Raw genomic sequence first — 21076 nt, forward strand, 5'->3', positions numbered from 1 at the left:
TGGTAGAAGTGAAAAACCAACAATGAGTCCACCTCAGTTCGGTGTTTAATAAAGTTTAGTTTTGCACACCTTGAGTTAAAATTAAAATAATATTTTAAACATGTATGTAAAAAAACTTATTGAGACTATTTAATATAATGGGGTATAAATTAGTTAACATAATTTATGTTCATTAATTCTAATATTTTTTTAGAAAAGCATTTATTTAAATATAATCATAATCATTTGGAGTGCTTTGAACTGAAGAAAGAAATTAATATTAAATTTTTAACATAAATCCAATTAATAAAATTAACCGTTTTAGAATTTTTAATAAAATCAATAGAGGAAAATGTATTTATTAGGAAGATTTTAGCCTTAACACTCTCGATCCAACAAAGGTAGTTTCAAGTTCAAAATGATTTGGAGAGACTCTGAGTTTATGCCCGGAAGAAAAAAAAAAAACTGAAGTATACGTTTTGAAAATAAGATAAAGTTTTTGTTACTGTAAGTATAACCAAAGGAAAGTAATATCTTACTCATAAAGCTAGTTCATCTCATAATATGATTCGATTGTTAGTTGATGATGATACAGTGAGGTATCTAGCGTTAGTTGTTAGTAATATATGCATTTATTTATATTAAGATATTTATTTAGATATATATATTGCAAATTTGCAATATGTCGATTGTTAGTTGATGATGATACAGTGAGGTATCTAGCGTTAGTTGTTAGTAATATATGCATTTATTTGTATTAAGATATTTATTTAGATATATATATTGCAAATTTGCAATATGTCGTTTTAAGAACCATTGTCTGGCAATGGAAGCTACATTAGGTTTAAATAGCGCCAATTAAAGATAAGGTTTTAAAATCTTGGAAAAGTGACACGTCAACCTTGGATTATTGTTCTTATGGTCATTTCAAGATTTTGGGTTAAGTTTTAAAAATTTATAACTTATTTTAGCAAAGCTTGGATTATGTTGGTTCTTTTCTCATGTTAAAATTTTAGAAATCCTCTATGTAATTTAATTGATAAAAACAACAATACAAGTTTAATTTTTAACTTTACACGAAATTTTAATTGGGTTCATTAACATAAAAAAAAAAATTTAATCGTTTAATCCTAAAATTATTAGTCTTAAATAATAATTTTTTATAAAAATTATAATTGTTTTAAAAATTAAATTTATTATGTTAACATTTAAGATTGTTTTAGCCATATTTAAAATCACAATATCATCATTTTTTATTAACAATTTTAAAGTTAAAACACTAAAAATACTTTTAAAGTTAAAAAACTACCATACATTAAAACATTGTGTAAAGTTAAAATATATTTTAGCCAATAATAAAGAGAACTTTCATCAAGCCAACTCAGTTTATTTTCAAAATAAACTTGCTGTCTTGTCCCTGTGGGTTTCATATTTCTTCCCTAGGTTGATTCACCTCTGTTCAAATGAAGTGATTTTGGACATGTTTTAAAGCTCCAAAGTCTAAACGAAAACTCTCATTGGTCCAATTGACATAGTTATATATATATTATGTAGAAAAATTGAGGGAATAGATAAATTGAAGAACAAAGCAATTAAAATGATGACAAAGTCAACAAGAGAACACCAGTAATCACCAAGACTATAAGATAGCCGCTTGGATTATAGGAACTAGGCTCATTGGTGAATAATGAGTACAATAAACAATTGTTAGATGGAAAATTAGGATGCAAATTATGAGAGTGACATTGTGTTTATTTGGCATGATAGCACGATCTCTCAAAAATAATTTATAAAATACAAGATAAATGTAAATATATAAAAGGAATTTTGTGTAAGCAGTTCCAACTAAGTCCAATCATCATTTCATATATACAAGGGAGAATGACATTGGAGTCTCTAATAAGGAAACCATTAACATTTCCCTTAACAGTGTATCATAGCGGTTAAGCTTAAAATGGTCATTATTTCAAAAGATCAAAATATCAATAACTCGCTCACAAGGAACTCAAATATCATTCTCCCTTACAATCTTGAAGATGCTAATCATTGCCTACACCCTTTGGTGGCAGAGAAACTTATTCCCCACTTTTTACAAGATTAGGGCATGTAGAATATTTCACATTCACTTATTAAATTTTCAATTATCATCTTAAGAGCCTAGATCTAAGAACTAGATTAAATATACTTTTTACCTGATTCCAAACGAAGATCTACCAAGTATCACACAATGAACCATTTATATGATCTCAAAAATATTGAGCCAAACAGATACATTTAACCACTCCAAGGCAAACGATCTTTAGGCATTGATATGATGAAAATATATCGAGCCAACAGATATTATTCGGAAGTGGAAACTAAACCACATATTTGCTAAGCAAACAAGGAAAATAAGACATGCAGCATTTACAGCATTGTGTTTTCTTTCGTTTTTATTGTTAAAATATAAAGTTCTAGCATTTCAAGCATAAAACTCATATCAAGCAATCGAACCTCATTCTCTATTGCATTTACTTGCTAGCTAGTAACTTCTTCATGTGTCATCAAGACATCTACCTCACCAGCTAGCCACTTCCATCAAGTTGCCCAAGGGAGAGGAGGTGTGCCGTGTATTGCTGCGATAATTCAGACACAAAAGAATATATTAAATAAATAAAAAGGTTCAAAAAGAGAAGAGCTGTTGACACTGAACATTTTATTTGAGAGAAGGCTTACATGCCAAGAGCTTGTAGCTCACGTGGCACCCCACACCTCCTCTTATGGAGAAAGTTGTAGGTTCCATACCCCAAAATGGCAAAATGGGTTGGTTGTGTGTGGGGGGGGGTTGGGGTTGGGGTTGGGGGGGGGGGGGGTTAAGATTGTTAAAATAATAAGGCAAAGAGAGAGAGAGGCTGACATGCTGGAGTTTTCAAATCTCACATTCTCATACTGGTTTTTACAGAAAGAGGGGGGAACGAGCTTTTGAGCATATTTCAAGGTGTCATTGAAGTTGAAATATGAAAGAATTTACTTTCAATCATCATAAATGGTTCCACAGGCAACTTTTCTGAAGAACAGAAGAGGAAGAGAGGAAGAAATTTGGGGGGGGGGGATGGAAACGCTTGCTTTAAATTTTTTTTCTTTTTAGCCAAAGCTTGCTTGAAATTATGGTTTAACATTAGCTGCTCAAGTTTGGTCAAGCCAAAGATTTGGTATCCCTTTTACTGAAAAGGTATGAGCACAAAATCTCATTCCTTCTTCCAGGCCGCTAAAAAATCACTTCAATAAAACAAGAAAGAAAATATGTTAAATTCCTCATAACCACACAACCCCCCCCCCAAAAAAAAAAAGGAAAAGAAAAAAGGAAAAAGGCAAGGGTCGTGATTTGAGTGCAATTCTCTAATATTTCTGCCACTATGATCTTAACTACAAATTTTGTGATATAGTCCGGATCTTTTTGGGTGGTGGCTACATTTAGACCTATAAATAAAAACCAAATCCCACGATTCGAACCGTAACCAAGTGTACAAAATTTAATTTCTTTTTTGAATGGAGATGGTGGATTAAGATGAACGAATAATAACATCAATCTTTTTCCTGCCCAAAAATAAAAACGTAGCTCCATTAAAAATGAAAATTATCTCCACATCAGTAACAGAAACAAATATAGGCATTGTATAACTTACTGCATGGTACGCGTATGCTGAATTTCCTTGACGCTCAAAGTGTTTTGCCATTATGCAGAACTCAATTGGACCCCACTCCTCAGCTTCAAAGCAATTTCCCAGGGCTGCTTTGTATAACTAAAAATAGATTCAATAAACTATCAGCACCTGACTGAAATGATATCAGACAAATATATTCCTTTCCAATTTAAAGGCGGACAGCTAATTACCTTAGTGGTATCTGTTAAAAGCTCAGTTCCAGCGGGATAAGATGCATAAAATTGATCAGCCCTGGAATAACCAGCCCTTGTTCTGCAAATCAAAGACATATATTGACAAGCTTGAGATTAATATCAGAAACAACCTCATACCAGTGCCAGCATTTATAATCAATTTTCAAAATCATTTAACCCACGTATTGCCAGTGTAAGCATAACTCAGAACTGCAACAAAGCTGTAGAACCCAGCGTAAGACACCAATCTCCGGAACTTCTGAATCTTCAATATCTCCATAAATCCATCATAGAGCTTCATGGATAATGTTTAGAAGTTACCCTGAAAATCAAATTGTGCAAAAAAGTCATGTAAGATTCATGACCAAAAAGATGCTGTGCACAACTACCCTATACTTCTCCAAAACTCTCAACAGACAATACCAACCAAAATTATGAACTCATATAAGCAATGCCATCTCAAACTCAGTAACATATTTTCTCCTTTATAAGGACACAAACTAAGTTATTACAATTTGAGTACTATATCAGTATAGCAGTTTCATACAATACAATCAGTTCCATCACAGATGCACACATAAATAAGGCGTCACAGATGAAAATCAAGCATAAACATGAGTAATTCCAACTAGATATCAAATATGTGTCAAAATGTCATAACCAAAGAGAAAAGTTCTTATGTTCTCACCAAGGGGCTCTCAAGACAAAGCTTTGAAAATTGCATAAGCAAGCTGGACATAAAATATTTACAATACAACTACTTGAGGGGGAGTGTGGTCAAGAATCCAATCACAACTAGTGAACGTTTTTTTGGGCACCTATTAGATAGGGTTGGGGTTAATTAAATGTTGATGTGTGTAGGTTTGCTTCTCCATATTTTCAACCCCTGTTTGTGTATGTATTTGCACACCTGCGTACAGTTTTGATAAATCAATGATGCTCAACTTCCTCATGTTTTTGTTAAATAAAAATAAAGTCATGCTCAAAACACAAACGGTAGCATCATTTAAATCAGGTTAAATAAACCTATGAATCCTACAATAACATGTAATAAAAGCTCTTACATTTCCATGATTTTTGGCATGAGTGCAATCACATTAAGAATATGTTAGAGAGCATGGCAGAGGTAACCATGGATTTTTTTTTTAAAAAAAAAAAAATACAATAAATATCAGCAGACAGGCTTCCAAATGCCCCAAAATTTCTCTTTCAAGCATCAACAAACTTGACTAAATCAGTACTACCAACCATGTCATAGGCCAAAGACCAAGACAAATAGCCTTTGCTAATTTTACTTTCAATGCTCGAGAAGTAAGAAAGCAAATTTAAGGGGGGGAAATCTTCTGCCTAGAATAAGCTCCTGACATAAAAGAATAGATGTGAACAACTTAGAAATAGACAAACACACCCTAGTAACTTAATCAGTGTTGGAGATATTTCCACCTTCAAATAACGCAAGCTTGACCTGTCTTTGGTGAGCAAGGCCTATGCAACTTTAGTTGTATTCATTCAGGTTGACCACCTTCATTGTCAAGAAAAGTTTTAGGTTCTAAACAACAATTTAGTTTTATTTTAGTTCTTGACTATAATAAACTCCGTTAATTATATGCCTCAGATAAAAAACTTGGAAGTATGAATTTGCTTATGCTTCTTGTATTTTCCCCCAACTCCTCTTGCTAGAAACAAAGCTAGGAATAAATCCTGTCCGGCTGGGTTGGGTTAGATATGGCAAAATTAGATGAAATTTTTTACTAGGATTTAGGCATATTATTAGTTAATTTAAACTACATTACTATACAATTATATCATGCTAGGCTTTAGGCCTTGCTCACCAAAGACTGAGCAGGCTTCCTTTATTTGAACGTGGAAATATTGTTAAATTTAAAAGGGTGTGTTTTCCACTTAAATTTAAGCGAATGCTATTTGTCTTAATATTTGGCTTGAGACCTGATTGGTAGTACTGATTTATGCAAGTTTTTTTAAACTTGAAAGAGAGATTTTGGAACATTTGGAAGCCTGTCTGGTGATATTTATTGTATTTAAGAAAAAAATATTTATGGTTACCTCTGGCATGCTCTCTAACATATTCCTAAATGTGATTGCTCTTATGCTAAAATCACTGAAATGTAAGAGTTTTAATTACATGTTATTGTAGGATTCATAGGTTTATTTAACCTAATTTAAATGAAGCTACCATTTGTGTTTTGAGCATGACTTTAGGTGCTGAAGCATTATCGAGATGTAGAAAATACTTCTTTATCAATCCCCCAGTCCCTCAATATATCATGCATCCTTTTAGCCAATTCAACCCCAGAGGGAGGAGGACCCATCTTCAAGGATGGAAGTATTTTGCCATTAAGTTTCCATTTGTTATCAACAAAATGAGCAGTCAAGCAAAGATAACCTTCACCAGTTATTGAGATGCAATAGTCAGAAGTCAAACACACTCTACATGGACTGTTCACTAATGTCTTCCTTAGGTTCTCTTTTTGACTAAGATAGAAATTCCAAACATCCACCACAACAGTTTTTCTAGTAATGTTCTTATAATCAGGATTTAAATATAAGAGTAAATCCCTAATTCCATATACTCAGCAAAGGAACAGGAAAGATCATGTTTAATGATAGCAAAACAATCTTATCTCGGACCTTGTTATGATCAATTTATCTAGATCTAACATTCCCTACTTGGCCTATCATCATGACACCAATGTTCTTTTATTTTGGAGTAACATACATACATTAATATGGTGCCGAAGGATTGAAGTCCCATAATCCTTGCCTCCAACTAAATACACTTTTCCACACCCATTACATGTAGCCTTTTCTTTGCCATCTACATTGCTTTTAGTAAGAAAACTTCCAAACTTCAGATGTGGTGTGTGTGTGTGTGTGTGTGTTTTTTTTTTTTTTCTCTTTGCCTTGTATTTGGTTCAGGCGCAGAAGATGCAGGTGGAGCAGACTCATCTTCAAAAAATTACGCCTAGCACATTGTCAACATTCTTTCTTTTATTTGTCTCATCACCCATTTTGTTTTAATAATGATTATTGCAAAACATATTTCATATTTCCATTCAACAGTTACAAGAACAAGCAAACATAACCAAAAAAATAAATTCTATTAATCCGTTTCAATCATACCCAAACGGCCAAAACATAACTGAAAGGGAAGGAGAGCAGAGCAGAGTGTTAATGACTTAAATAAATAAGTAAATAACAGTTACCTCAGCTCAGCCAGTTGTCAGGAGGGAAGGAGAGCAGAGCAGAATGGCCGACTGGTAGTGGGGGAAGGAAGAACGTCGAGAGCGTGGACTAAGAATAGAGAATGAGAGGCAGAGACCAGACAGCAGGGACTTCAAGTTTGAGATACAGGAAGGAAGAGAATCAAAGAACGATCGGCGCCTTCATTCCTCAACTTTGACGACGAGGGAGGGAGAACTATAGAACGAGAGGCAGAGAGTAGGGACCTCAAGATGGACAGAGAAGTCGATAACGAGAAAGCCGGAGGTCGCAGCTCGAGTCGAGCTGCTAGACTAGGGAGGGAGCCGGAGTCAGGCGGGGCGAGGCGAGCGCGTGTGCCTGAGTGAGCCTATTGGGTGGGCGTAGGGTGTTCATCGCGCAGCTTAAAAGCCCGCGATGCCAACTAGGGGTGTTCATGGGCAGGACTAGGCACGGCAGGCCCCTTGCCCGATGCCCAGCCCGAATAATGAGGGGGCCGCAAAATGCAGCCCACTGCTCGGCCCTGCCCATAAAAGCCCTAACCATTTTGGGCAGGGCAAAGGTGGGCTGGGCAGGGCGGACTTCCTCGCCCAAGTGGTGACGCCCTGCCCTGCGTGAAAAATATCTCAAATTATACCTAAAAAAGACATTCTATAACATATTTTTTGCCATAAGGAAAAAAAACCAATATCACAACCATAACATAATTCTTACCAACATTAAGAATTATTGAAGCAAGGGAATCTGATCACAACTATAAATAAATTAAACCAATTCACCATAACATTCTCCAACAACATCAAGCAACAATAAATAAAACATCTTACAATTCATGATCATAGTGCATTATAACTTTCAACAACTAATCAAGATAAATCTAACTCATCATAACATAACATCAAGTATTACGGTTTGTGTGTATTCTTGGGACATTTTGATAAGTGTCTCTTTAAAGACACCGTGTCATACTTCATTCGGTCACAAGTAAAATGTGAATTATGATAGTTACACCCAGCTCTAATGTCTCCATTTGTATCCTCCAATGGTAACTTAGCAAAATGATCCGATACTTGTGATTGTTGCATATCCATTGCTTCAAAAAGATAAATCACAAATAAATTACTATCTAGAAAAGGATGAAGCTTCTACAAAATAATACATAAAACAATATTATAATTCAATATATTAGAATATAAGTTGTTACTAAGATAAGAACTCTAAAGTTAATCAAATTACATAGCCATATCAGCATGTTCCCAGAATCAGCATGTATTGCACTAGAATTAACAGCAAACAATTTGTGACTACAACCAAAAGCAAATATTCCATTAGAATTCTACGCATGAATATTATTTATTGATATAAACACATGAAGAGTACATGTCATTCACTTCCTCACCCGTAATACCCTCATAGTATCACAATCGAATCTTCATAAGTTCTGTCAATTGCTTCTTTTACATTATGCATCCATTTCCTCTTCATAAGTCTTGGGTTAATATAACAAAATGTTCATAAATAAGCATGACTACTATTTCAAACAAGAAGATCGATTCTGTCCATAACAGGGGAGAGGGAAGAGTTTATGCATTTTACTTCTATTGTTATTCAAACACTTTATATACACCTCTAAGGGTATGTTGTGTATGATTTAGTAATTTAATGCTCGTGTCATATTATTGTGCCTGAAAACAGTTGAGTCCTCCTAAATCATACCATTATGCTCATTAAAGCACTTCTAACAAAAACAAACAGCACTTCCTCTTAAATAAGAAAATTCTCCAGCATAAAAAATACCATCCTAACCATCATACTAGAGTCTTTAATTTAATCATGCTTATGCTTTAATTCTTTGAGACAATTGTTTAATGTTTGCAAACACCAAAAAAGCAAAATATAATCAGTCCAAGCTTCAACAATTGGAACCCAACTATCAGGCTTATATCATCACGCCACCAGCAATACAAATCCCCATTACTTATTCTAGTTTTTCGGCACTCAAGGTAACTCCAAGGAAAGAAAAAAAAACGACAGCACATACACAAAACTGAATTCCAACTTCACATAATAAACCCTCATAATTCGCACAGCACCAAACAATGGCATTTTCTAATGACATGCAACACCATTTTCTCTTACTAAAATCAGATAGTAAACAACACCTTCCTCCCCAAAACATCTCAGTTGAATGAAATAAGGATGGGAGCGGTTAAAGGACTTACCTTGGCTTATTAATAGGTTTTTGAGTGAGGTTTCTTCTCCTTCTTCCTCTCCGTCTTCTTCTCCCTGTCTTCCTTTTCTTCCTCTCTCACTCTATATTTTGTCTTTAGATCACCAGTGAGGGAGTGTGTGTGTGTGTGTTGGGTGGCACTCTGAGTGACGATTTGATGAGCTTAGAAGGATAAGGAAGTAGGACCCAGGAAGGAGGAATCGAACTGGGAATTTGTGTGGACCTGGCGTTTCTATTTGTCGAAGAGTTATCAGAGTGAGTGACTGAGAGAGACGAAGAGTTGCTGCTGGACTGAGCCACTGAGCGACAGTGAGCTCTACTTGTCGGAATGAGCGGCAGTGAGAGGCGGAGAGTGCACAGCGAGAAGGAAGAAGGGAGAGGTCCAGAGTGGCTGCCAGGGCAACTGGAAAAGGGAACACAAAACAAACGGAAGTGAGATATATAATTATAATATATTAACTGGAAAATATATATTAATAATTCGGGCAGGGCCAAACCCGTTAGATGGCCAGCCCAAAGATACTTTTTTTTTTCCGGGCTGCTTTATTTTGGGCCGGGCTGGCCAATATTTTTCCGGGCTCGGGCGGGCACACCGGGCAGCTAGGTATGATGAACACCGCCAATGCCAACTCAAAGTGAAATTATGTCCAGTCCAACTTTAAAAAAAGCAATCCAAAATTCCAAATAATAAATACGCATTTTTGAGCATGCCAAATGTCAGGCAGGGCCAGACATCAAGCATAATATGCCGCCCTACCCATTTACCTCCACCCAAAGTTTATATAGATACACACACACATACACTTATATTTAATATATATAATATATATTTATTATATATAATTGTATTTAATATATACACACACATGTAATATTTAGGTACGGTAGAATTATATATTTCAAGATTTAAATTATTGATATATTTGATTATGAATATTGTTGGAAGACCTATCATATTGTACCAATAGATATATGAATTTGTAGTGTATTGTTTATATTTTTTTCTCTTAAAATATTTTAAATTGTGAAATTATAAAATACATTTAAAAATCAAAATATTATTTATTAGGTTTGATGGAAATTTTCATATAATATGAACAAAGCCTGCATTATCACTTAGAATAGGCAGGGAAGTCCACCTTACCTAGCCCTACCCTAAATAACTCGAGCTTTCACTAGGCAAGGCTAGGTAGTGGGCTCCAAAATGCAGCCTATTGATCATTGCGGCTAGGCATCGAGCGAGGATTATGCCCTACCCAAACCTATTCATGTGCAGCCCTAAGTGGGTGAGAGTTGGGAGTCGAGAGAGAAGAGTGAGAATGAAATTGTAAGGGTTAGGGTTAATAAGATGAAATAAAAAAATTAATTATTTAGTCCTTATAGTTTTACTGAGTTTGTAATTGAATTTTTATAATTTGACTCATAGTAACTCAGTCCTTCTAATTTGCTCCATTTAATAATCTTGTCCTTACTATTATTGAGACAAAATGAATATTGTTGATATGTCACATCTAAGTAGCATCTATTGTGTTGGCATCCTTATCAACACCATGTCTCAATAAATAACAAGAGTAGGAGTTTTTTTTTTTAAAAAATGTCATATGAAGGAACAAAAGGCATCAGAGGTTAGAGGCTCTTGCTCAGTTTGGATGAAAAAAAATGTTGAAAGGAAAGAAAATGGGAGAAGACAAAAATAAAAAGAAGAGAAAATAAGGGAGAAAATGCTATTACATTTCTTATTTAGATGGATAAAAGAAAATAAGTAAATATTTAAATGATTAAAATATCCTTCTACACAAACATATATCATGTTTAAAACCAAATTAAATATCACAATGTATTATATCAAGGGACAATTAAATTAAGATTCCACCCAAGATGATTAAATACAAAAAAGTTTTTTGAAATTATCAAATTAATCTGAAGTCCTAAGAGACTTCATTGTAAGAGATTATGCTTGTTCAATTACTAAATTGCCCTCATCTTCTTTATGCAATCCACTGTTTTTCTTTTTATTTCTTATTGAGTTTGAATCTCTTAGTTAGATTTTTGTGCCCTAATTCATGCAAATCTTTCATCTCTAACGTCTGTTAATTTTGTCTCTCCTGTACATCATATCTTATGCTTGTTCTCTTATTCTTTCCTCTTCTTTGTCATATCCAAATCTGATTATACTCCTTGATGCTATGTTTTTTATATTTTGTGGATGGGTTGCTTTGTTTTGGGTAGGAAGATTGAATATGATGAAGGCTATTGTGGTTAGAAACTACTTGATGCAATGAGCAAATATATTGTTATACTTGCCGTGATAATTATTAATTATTACACCTTAAGTTATTAATTATTGCTCTCTCGTTATCAATGTATGCTGCTAAAAAATCTAATATAAGCTTATGATATAATCTCATTTGAATTTAGATATTCTAATCACACATGATATCAAGTTAAATACATTTATATGATACATTTTAGTTATAACTTTGTATAATCTGAGAAGTTAGATGAATGCTTGTCAATTAAATATCAAGTCAAGAGCATAGTTATAATTGTAGGAGAATAATCTACTCAAATGGTTGTAGAGTCATAAACTGTTATGTTTCTGGATATTTTTGTGGATGGGCTGCTTTTCTATGGGCGGAAATCAATGAATATGATGAAGTTTGTTGAGGTTAGAACTCATGTGATATGTTAAGAAAATTTGTTATTAATACCTACTATGATAGCTGTCAATTGTTACACATTAAGTTGTTAACTCCGACTCTTTCAACTATCAATACATACTGCTAAAAAACCCAATATAAACCTATGATATACTTTCATTTTATTTTACATATTCCGATCACACATGATGTTAAGTTAAATATGCTTATATGTTACATTTTTGTGATAATTTCATATGTATCCAAGTAAATTTTTGTTCATTTGATTAGGGTATCCGTTGAATTTAGTGGTTCTTTTGCTTTTACAAGCAGTTTAAAAATATTCTAATGGTTTCTTCGAAAGATGCATATTGTTTTTTTATTGGAAATTGGGTTTGATAGATTGATTAAGCTGTGGCAAAAAAATAGAAGTCGATAAGTTGAAGAAAATTGGGTTTGGTAGATTGATTGGACTACGGTAGCAAGAAAATGACAAGTTAAAGTACAAGGATTGATAAATGATGATTTAAGAAATGATAAGTGAGGATGTAGAAAATGACAATTCATTTTATATCATAATATATATAACTTAAACTTCATATCATATTATACCGAAAATTGATTATCTCAAAATATGTAAATTTTATTAGATTATATCATAATGTATCATTTTATGCAAACTTATATTAGATTTTTAGCATGAAAACGTTGAAGTACAAGCATTGAAAAGTAAGAATATAATACATGGCAAAGTTGCAGAAAATGACCATTCACTTTATAATAGAATATACTACCTCCGGTCCTAATTATAAGAATTAATTGACTAATTTAAGGAGATTAAGGAAATAAGTTAAGTTAGTTATTTGTAATAAATAGGTATTGTCTTTCCTAAGATATCCTTACTAATCAAGTTTATTAGCTAGAACTATCATTATTAGATGAACTACCTTGGAAAAAAATGTATAAATATGAGAGACAAAGTGGATTGGGGTATTATAATTAGGACCAAAATAAAAGTCATACAATGTCTTATATTAAGGATCGAAGGTAGTATAACATTTTATATATTGCAATAACATTAAAGTCTCTACCCCCGTCAACTCTCATAAGCTTTACATGTTAGAATCCTATTGGTATAGTCGTTAATCTTCCATTCGCTTTTTTAAAGTCATTTAGTGTCTCGGTTCAAGATGAAGTTCTTGTCAAGTAAATTGATCCTCCTCCCACATTAGTTTTTTTTAGCAGTATGCATCGAAAATGGAGAGGATGTTCATCGACAACTTAAGGTGCTATAATTAACAACTATCGTGGTAAGTATTAACAACACGTTTTCTCAGCACATCATGGGTATTTGCAACCTTAATACCCTTCGTAGTATTCATTCATTCCCACCCATAACAAAGCAACCCATCCACAAAATACTTAAAAACATAGCAGCAATTCATGACCCTACAACTAGCTATTTAAGCAAATCATGGGTATTTGCAACACATTTTCTCAGCACATCATGGGTATTTGCAACCTCAATACCCTTCGTGATATTCATTCATTCCCACCCATAACAAAGCAACCCATCCACAAAATACTTAAAAACATAGGAGCAATTCATGACCCTACAACTAGCTATTTAAGCAAATTAAGCTCCTACAATAATTGCTGTCCTCCTAATTTGATATTATATGAAATTATAACCAAAATATATCATATAAGCATATATAACTTGAAATCATGTGTGATCAGAATATGTAAATTGAAATGAGATTATATCATAAGTTTATATCAAATTTTTTAGTAGTATGTGTTGATAACCAAGGGAGTAGTCAGTGATAGCTTAAGGTGTAATAATTAATAACTATCAAGACAAGTATTAACAATACATTTCTCTGTTTATTAAGGAGTTTCTAACCACAACAATCTTCATCATATTCATTCTTCCTATCCAAAACAGAGCAACCCATCCATAAAATACCAAAAAATAGAGCATCAAGGAGCATAGTCAGATTTGGGTATGACAAAGAAGATGACAGAGCAAGAGAAGAGGCATAAGATATAACGTCGATGAGAAATAAGATCAAGAGATATAGGAAATAAAATATTTGCATGAATTAGAGCACTATGATCTAAGGGATTTAAACTCAACAAGAAAGAAAAGAAAAGAGGGCAAATCATACGAGGAAGAAGATGAGGGCAATTTAGTAATTAAACAAGCAGAATCTCTTATAATGAGCTTTTTTAGGACTTCAGATTAATTTGATGATTCAAGGGATTTTTTTGTATTTATTTTTCTTGGGTGGAACCTTAATGCAAGTTTTTCTTATATTAACATTAGCATCATCATATAATTTAAAACCAAATTATTTGGCAAAGATGTATTTTCATGATATTATATTTTAAAACCAAGTAATTTTAAAAAAGATTATTTTTCGGGGTAAAAATTAAAAAGATATAATTTTTTAAATTAAATAAATGCTAAAAAATATAATATAAAAATAAAAGTGTTAAAACAAATTATTATAGGTTAAGGAATTGATTTCGTGAGAAGTTTTTATTAAAAAGTGAAATATAATAAGTTGATAATTTTTTAAAATTAAATATAAAAAAAATAAGTAAAGAAATTATTAAAAAAGAGATAGATGAAAAAAGGGAAAAGTTATCTCGACCACATTATAAATGCATGCTAAGTTTCAATGCAAGCACACAAAGGTGAAAAATGAACCAAGAAGAAAATTGTTTCCGTGATGGCAGATAATAAAAAACAAGTTTTCTTTTCATTTTCTCTCAACATATGGTATATGGAGCAAAAAGTGGGAGAGAAAAGGGAGTGAATCCCATACCTTATTTTCTTCTCAATTTTTCTTTCCTTCCACTTTTTCCCCCTCATCTAAACATGGGAAGACATACTTCTTTCCCTTTTTTTCCTCCCTAGTTTTCTTTCTTCCCTCTTTTTCTTTCCATCCAAACATGGGGTGAGGGATTTTAGAAGGGGAAGAAGAAGACAAAGCAAGAGAAAGAAATTAGAGAACAGTAGCAGCAAGGCAATTGTCCCTTATTGTTCTCCCTCTCACAATCAGTCGCTAGCATCGTAGCACACCAATTGTCGACAGCCATTGCTCTTCCATCAGTCACCATCTTCCTCTCCTTCTTCCTGAGCTTGGTCTATTTCAGTGTGACAACCTCCGTCGCTCTCACTCTCTTGTCATCATGGGTCCACAACTAGGTTTGATGTAAACTTGAAATCGTTGAAAATCAAATGCTATGGCAATTCTTATATACATATATATATCAAGACACAATATCATAGGGAGGCTTGAATTTATGATTAGAATATGATAGTACCTAGGTGCAAATAAAAGGTCTATTGTGCGCATGCACCTCATTGAAGGAGAATATGTGGGACCTTTCAATCTTGGAAATCCTGATGAATTCACCATGGTTGAACTTGCCAAGGTAAAACTTTTTTTTGGAGTGATTTCCTTTTGTAGCCTAATATAATGAGAACAATGACGATTCTTCGTATTTTTTTCATACGGTGATATTTTATTCATTTATTGAGTTGCAATATCGAACTGTAGTTGCCTTTTTGAATATTTTGTTTTGTATTTCAGCAATTTTGGAGAAAATAATATGGAAGAACATGGAAGGAAAAATGAATTCTATATAAGACTTATTGATGGCTATTTAAGGGAAGAGAGGATGATACAAGACTTAAAAAGAGAAGAATGAAGATTCTCCATATTCTATTTAGGGGGCCTGTCTGGGATTATACAATTTTTATTTGTTAGGATATTGCAGTTGTTATTTTATGGGTGTAGGCAACTGAGGCAGGAAGGCGAATTCATTGTAAACATTTCACAATGCAATTTCAAAGGAATAAAGAGCTGCATTTTTTTCCTTCTGTTATGCATCTATACTTGTCTTTCTCCTACTCCTTTCTTTCAAAATTACAAGCAATGCTGGTTATTTTTTTAGTCAAATGTAAATCTCTTTATACATCCACTACTACAAAATGACAAATACTTGATGGTTATTTTGGGTCATATTTGACAGTTAAAAACTGTCAAGTATACTAGCGTCATATATTTCAATCCTAGATATTTGATGGTTATTAACCATCAAATATTCCAATAATATTTGACGGTTTTATATGAAGAACCGTCAATTATTATTCAAGCAATTGACGGTTTTTCAGAAAAACCGTCAATTATTTCTCTAAGTACTTGACGGTTAACATCAAAACCGTTAATATTGGAGAACAAAAATTGACGGTTTTAATTAGAAACCATCAAGTATAAGTAATCAATACTTGATGGTTCTCAAAACTGTCAAGTCTGGTTCAACAGTAGCGAACAATACTTACGGTTTTAAGTAATAACCGTCAAGTATTGTGGGAATTTTTTTTTTAATACCGGTTCTGCTGTGCCAATAGCCCCTTGCAATTTTGAAACCTCCTACAAAAGAGCATATTCAACAGAACCATACAGGTCAGCATTCAAACCAATTCGGCTATATGAATGTAACAAAAACAAAAAATTTACATTATTATATACATCTTAATGAATCAAAACCAACTGTCATATTATAAAAACTTGTGTTTAAGGCAAGTAAAATTCTGAACAAGTACAAAAGGTGAACCAATTCCAAAATTAGCCAATTGCTAAAGTTGTTCAATGCCAAAAACTAGCCAACAACAAAAAATAAACCAAAACCAAAATTGAAACCAAAGCTATACATGCAATGTCTTGTACTTCCCTATCTATTTTGTGCTCACTGACGGAATAAGGCCATCGCCAACTCTTTAATGATTTCTTCCAACTGAGCGGATGAATATAATGTGCAATATTTGTCAGCAAAGTACTTTATGCAACCACAAATTATGACATAAGTTAGATATAAATGTAAAGCTACAGTAAGTACAATTTTTAAATGTATAAATTGAACTTTAACAAATGCATATTACCTGCGTGGGGATTGTGTCAGCATTGTGTATAATTATCTCCTTCATGAATTTTATCACGCAATATCCACAATCGGAGCTTTTTTTAGGCTAACGTGGGCACCGTAAAGAATGGAAAAGGAAATAATATTAGTCAATCATATAAATAAACTATATTTAGTAGAATAGTAAATAATGGTAATAAATACCTTCACTTTCTTCCACAGGAAGGTATTGTCAAATTGGCCGTTTTTTACCAGGAGGCAGGGTAAGGCTTGATTTGTGCGGTATAGCTACAAAGCCCTGAGAAGATAATAAAATTGAATATTAATGATTGTCAAAAATTAGATTGAAGCAAGAAATTAAACTAAATTTAAATAATAGATATAAATGTTACTTATTGAACAATGAAACCATAAATGGTCAATTGGTTGGATTCCTATGAAGAGAATCGAGATACCAAATCCTCGGCTTTCTAGGATTGACCACAATCAACATCCAATGTCCCCTAAGTATAAGAAAGACAATTAGAACAATTACAAAATATTTTGAAAATGAAAGAATTTATGAAAGTTTAGTATACTACATACCTTGACGGTAAAGCGTCAAAAACAAAGAAGCGTTGTTGCCCTAGAAATGAAGATATCCACCAAGTCTCTGGATAAGTCTTTCTTCTTCATATTAGGTCCATATATACCTTCGAAGGATGTCCTAACGTAAGAAGACAGCCAGGCTAAGCGACAAAGCTACCCACTGCTTGAGCTACTGTCTTTGCATCTGGAGTGGGCATTAGGAGGGCATAATTAGCATCAATAGCAGTATTCAACTGTACCCTTACATGATCAGCAGGGAGAGGCACATTATGAATCATACTCTCCCCTGGTAAACTGAACATGCGGCCCGTTGCAACAGTGTGATGTTTAGGGCTATCCACTATACACTGGACGTCCTCTTCACCTTGATTTAACATGGGAGACAAGTTAGCTAGATATATAAATAATTGAATGTAATTGTATAAACATAAGTATTATACCTCAGGTAGTAAGGGTAATGTGCAGCTGTCTTGGCCACTTGGGTTGAGATTCAGAGCCGACTGTGGTGCTTGATTCTTGGTCAACTGCTCGATTAGGAGTGCTTGCACTTTAACTCTCTCCTTTAACCAGTGTGTTTCTTTCTTCAGCTCCATGAACTCAGCAGAGGAAGGCGTGCGCGATGAAGAGGGCTTTTGTTGGTACCCGAAGTAATCCCTCTTGGTGACTCCATAACCGACGCCTCTAAGAAGACTAAGATGGTCAGGAGTCCCCAATGCCCTCCTTAATATATCCTGGTCATCTACAGAATATGCCCCCTGTGAAACTTCCTGGGACAAACTCTCCTGTGCAACAAATATTGACATAGTTATTCATACTTAAAGATATTTGACAATAACATGAGGATCATTTAATTTAGAATAATATTCACCATTTTATCTACGACCTCCTTAACGCGAGGATTATCAATTTGGCTATCTTTATTTTCCTTGGCCAATGCCCACAGCATCTAACGGGATACAGTGACATCTGATCCCTCCTTCTAAGTCACCTCTTGCTCGAGGCCTGCATAACCCAAGCGCCCCTTTCGATGGGGATATTCATTCTTCTTTACCCTTTCCTTATTTTGGGCACTTAATTCCTGCAAAAACAAAGTAGATTCACAATTAAACAGTATATAGATTAAACAAAATGGACTATTTAATATCAAAAAGAGTAAGGATTATTACTCGAAATTGACTATCATAACGTGATGTCACAAAAGCAGCCCAATTCTCTAGTTTGACCAAGTCCCATATCAAGCTAGGAACCTCAGACTCGTCGGCTCTGGAAGGATCCTTCAAGTACTTGTGTGTCACAAAGTATCAAAAAGAGCACAATGTCCTCCTAGCCTTCCCCTTCACAAAATTCTTCCTGCTCTCATCTACATCAAATGTAGACTGTAAAACATATAAAACAAAACATTAGTGTCAGGAAGCTTGTAAGAAAATGAAATTTGAGTTGTTATAATGTATTACCGATACATCTATCCAAATAGTGTCTCGTACTGAATGATCAACCCTCCTCTAATGCTGCACTGCAATGGGCACGGTACTTTGTGCCACTGCCCTAATATAGTTGATAAATTTATTTGACCGTACAGCTTGTCCTTTCTTATTCCACTGTATGGAAAATTTCTTTCCTTTCGTTCGAGCTTTCACGACCTCTTGCATGACACAAAGGCCCCTCTGTATGCGTGCTGCCTCGTCTTGCAACTGTCTCTCCTGGTTAGAGGCATCTCTCGGCTGAGATAGATTATCAGTGCTAGATCTACTATCATTTGCCATCTGCAATGAAATTCAATTAAACAAAATGAATCAAAACCCATTAGATGAAAATAAAGTCATTGATGATGAAATTGACTTAAACAAAATTAAAACAAATAAAAGATTAAAGAAAATAATAAGAGAATTTACATGCATGTTTAAGTAGATCTTTTTCTTTTTCTACTCTTAGGTTTTTGTATATTCTTCTTGGTTTGAATTGTTTTGATCTTCTTACGAAACACTTTCCCCCTCTTTGAAATCTATATTCTGTTGCTGTGATCGTGCCTGACGTACATGGATTGATCTTCATTTAAATGAGATTCAAGTGCTGTCCCTTGAAATAGATCATCTTCAACTGCATTGTCTTCATACCCCGTTTCTTCAATATTTAGTTTATTAGTCAACAAAATAATAGACCATCCTTTAGTAGCAGGGTCAAGGACATAAAACACTTGTGTAGCCTAAGAAGCCAAAATGAATGGCTCTTCCTTGTATCCTTCCTTATTCAAATTCAATTGTATGAACCCTAAGTCATTAATTTTCAATGCATTATTATTGTCCACCCACTTGAAACCAAATACTGGAACTCTGAATTCAATGTAATCCAACTCCCAAATATCCTCAATCACTCCAAAGTATGACATACGTGCATATATAGGATTTTTATCTTTGGCACTCAATATATGCATGGTATTAGCTACAAGAGTTACGCTACTATTTTGCTATTTACTTTGATCATCTTGCTCTTTAGTATAGAAAGTGAACCTATTGATAAGGTAGCTTGTGAAAGAAATCACATATTTGCTTGGTCTATTTGCCAACAACATTAATTTCTTCGAAACAAAATTAGGATCACTATTATACTTGCCATGCACCTGCTCTCTCAACCATGCTGTAAATTGTTTATTGTGTGTTTTGGTGTACCAACTTTCAAGTTTATTGGGATTATCCCTCTTTAGCTCATCAATATGCTTATCCACATAGTCCTTAATCTCTTTGGAGTTGTGCAATACATATAGTTATGCCTGCTCCCACTGTTGGTTTGAAATAGTTATAACTTTCTTTCCTGTAATCCCTTCTCCATCTGTCCTTCCCTCATGACGAGATATTGGAACCCCAATATTACTTGCATTTTTTAAGTAATGGGTACAAAATTTAGTGGCCTCTTCACAAATATATCATTCTACGATACAACCCTCTGGTCGACTTTGATTTTTCACATACCCTTTCAATATTTTCATGTAACGTTCAACTGGGTACATCCATCTTAAATACACTGGGCCACACAGTTGGACCTCTCTAACTAAGTAGAAGGTTAAATAGACCATGATGTCAAAAAAGGCTAGAGGAAAATACATTTCAAGTTCGCATAACATAACTATGATTTGGGTTTGCAATCTTGGCAATTTACTGGGATTAATCACTTTGCTGCAAAGAGACTTAAAGAAGAAACATAACTTCGTGATCGTAACTCACACCTTATCAGGTAAAATAGCTCGTATTGCTATTGGAATAAAGTTTTCCATTAAGATATGGTAGTCATGAGATTTTAAACCTTTTAACTTCAAATCCTTCATTAAAACAAGGTTATTAATGTTAGAAGAGTAACCTTTTGGCACTTTTACTAAAGCAAGAAACTCACAAAAGTTACTTTTCTCTTTTCTAGAAAGCGTGTGAGCTGCCGGACGAAGAAATATATGAGTTCCCTTATCCTATGGTGCCAATTCCTCCCTTATCCCCATCTCAACCATGTCTAGCCTGGCATTTATGCCATCTTTAGTCTTCCTGGGAATATGGAGTAATGTGTCAAACAGAGTTTCACATACGTTTTTCTCAATATGCATAGCATCAAGAAAATGTCTCA

At 33.9% G+C, this 21076-nt stretch overlaps 1 protein-coding gene across 4 annotated transcripts; it reads right to left on the reverse strand.

Moving 5' to 3' along the window:
• Positions 1-2214: 2214 nt before the first annotated feature.
• On the reverse strand, positions 2215-9721 carry LOC114755737 (uncharacterized). 4 transcript variants are annotated; one of them, XM_028944602.1, is made up of 6 exons: positions 9298-9721; positions 8085-8168; positions 4039-4178; positions 3854-3935; positions 3645-3761; positions 2215-2594 (listed from the first exon to the last, which is right to left on the reverse strand). In XM_028944602.1, the coding sequence occupies exons 3-6, from the start codon at positions 4155-4157 to the stop codon at positions 2544-2546; spliced, it is 369 nt and encodes a 122-aa protein (XP_028800435.1). In that variant the 5' UTR covers positions 4158-4178; positions 8085-8168; positions 9298-9721; the 3' UTR covers positions 2215-2543. The 4 variants fall into 4 exon arrangements, with proteins under 4 accessions (XP_028800435.1, XP_028800434.1, XP_028800438.1 ...); XM_028944601.1 differs by lacking the exon at positions 8085-8168; XM_028944605.1 differs by lacking the exons at positions 8085-8168; positions 9298-9721 and adding an exon at positions 5265-5281.
• Between the last annotated feature and the right edge of the window lie 11355 nt (positions 9722-21076).

The sequence above is a fragment of the Neltuma alba genome, unplaced genomic scaffold (genome assembly GCF_004799145.2).
Source record: "Neltuma alba isolate B1F8T4 unplaced genomic scaffold, ASM479914v2 tig00010326_pilon, whole genome shotgun sequence".
Lineage (NCBI taxonomy): Eukaryota > Viridiplantae > Streptophyta > Magnoliopsida > Fabales > Fabaceae > Neltuma > Neltuma alba.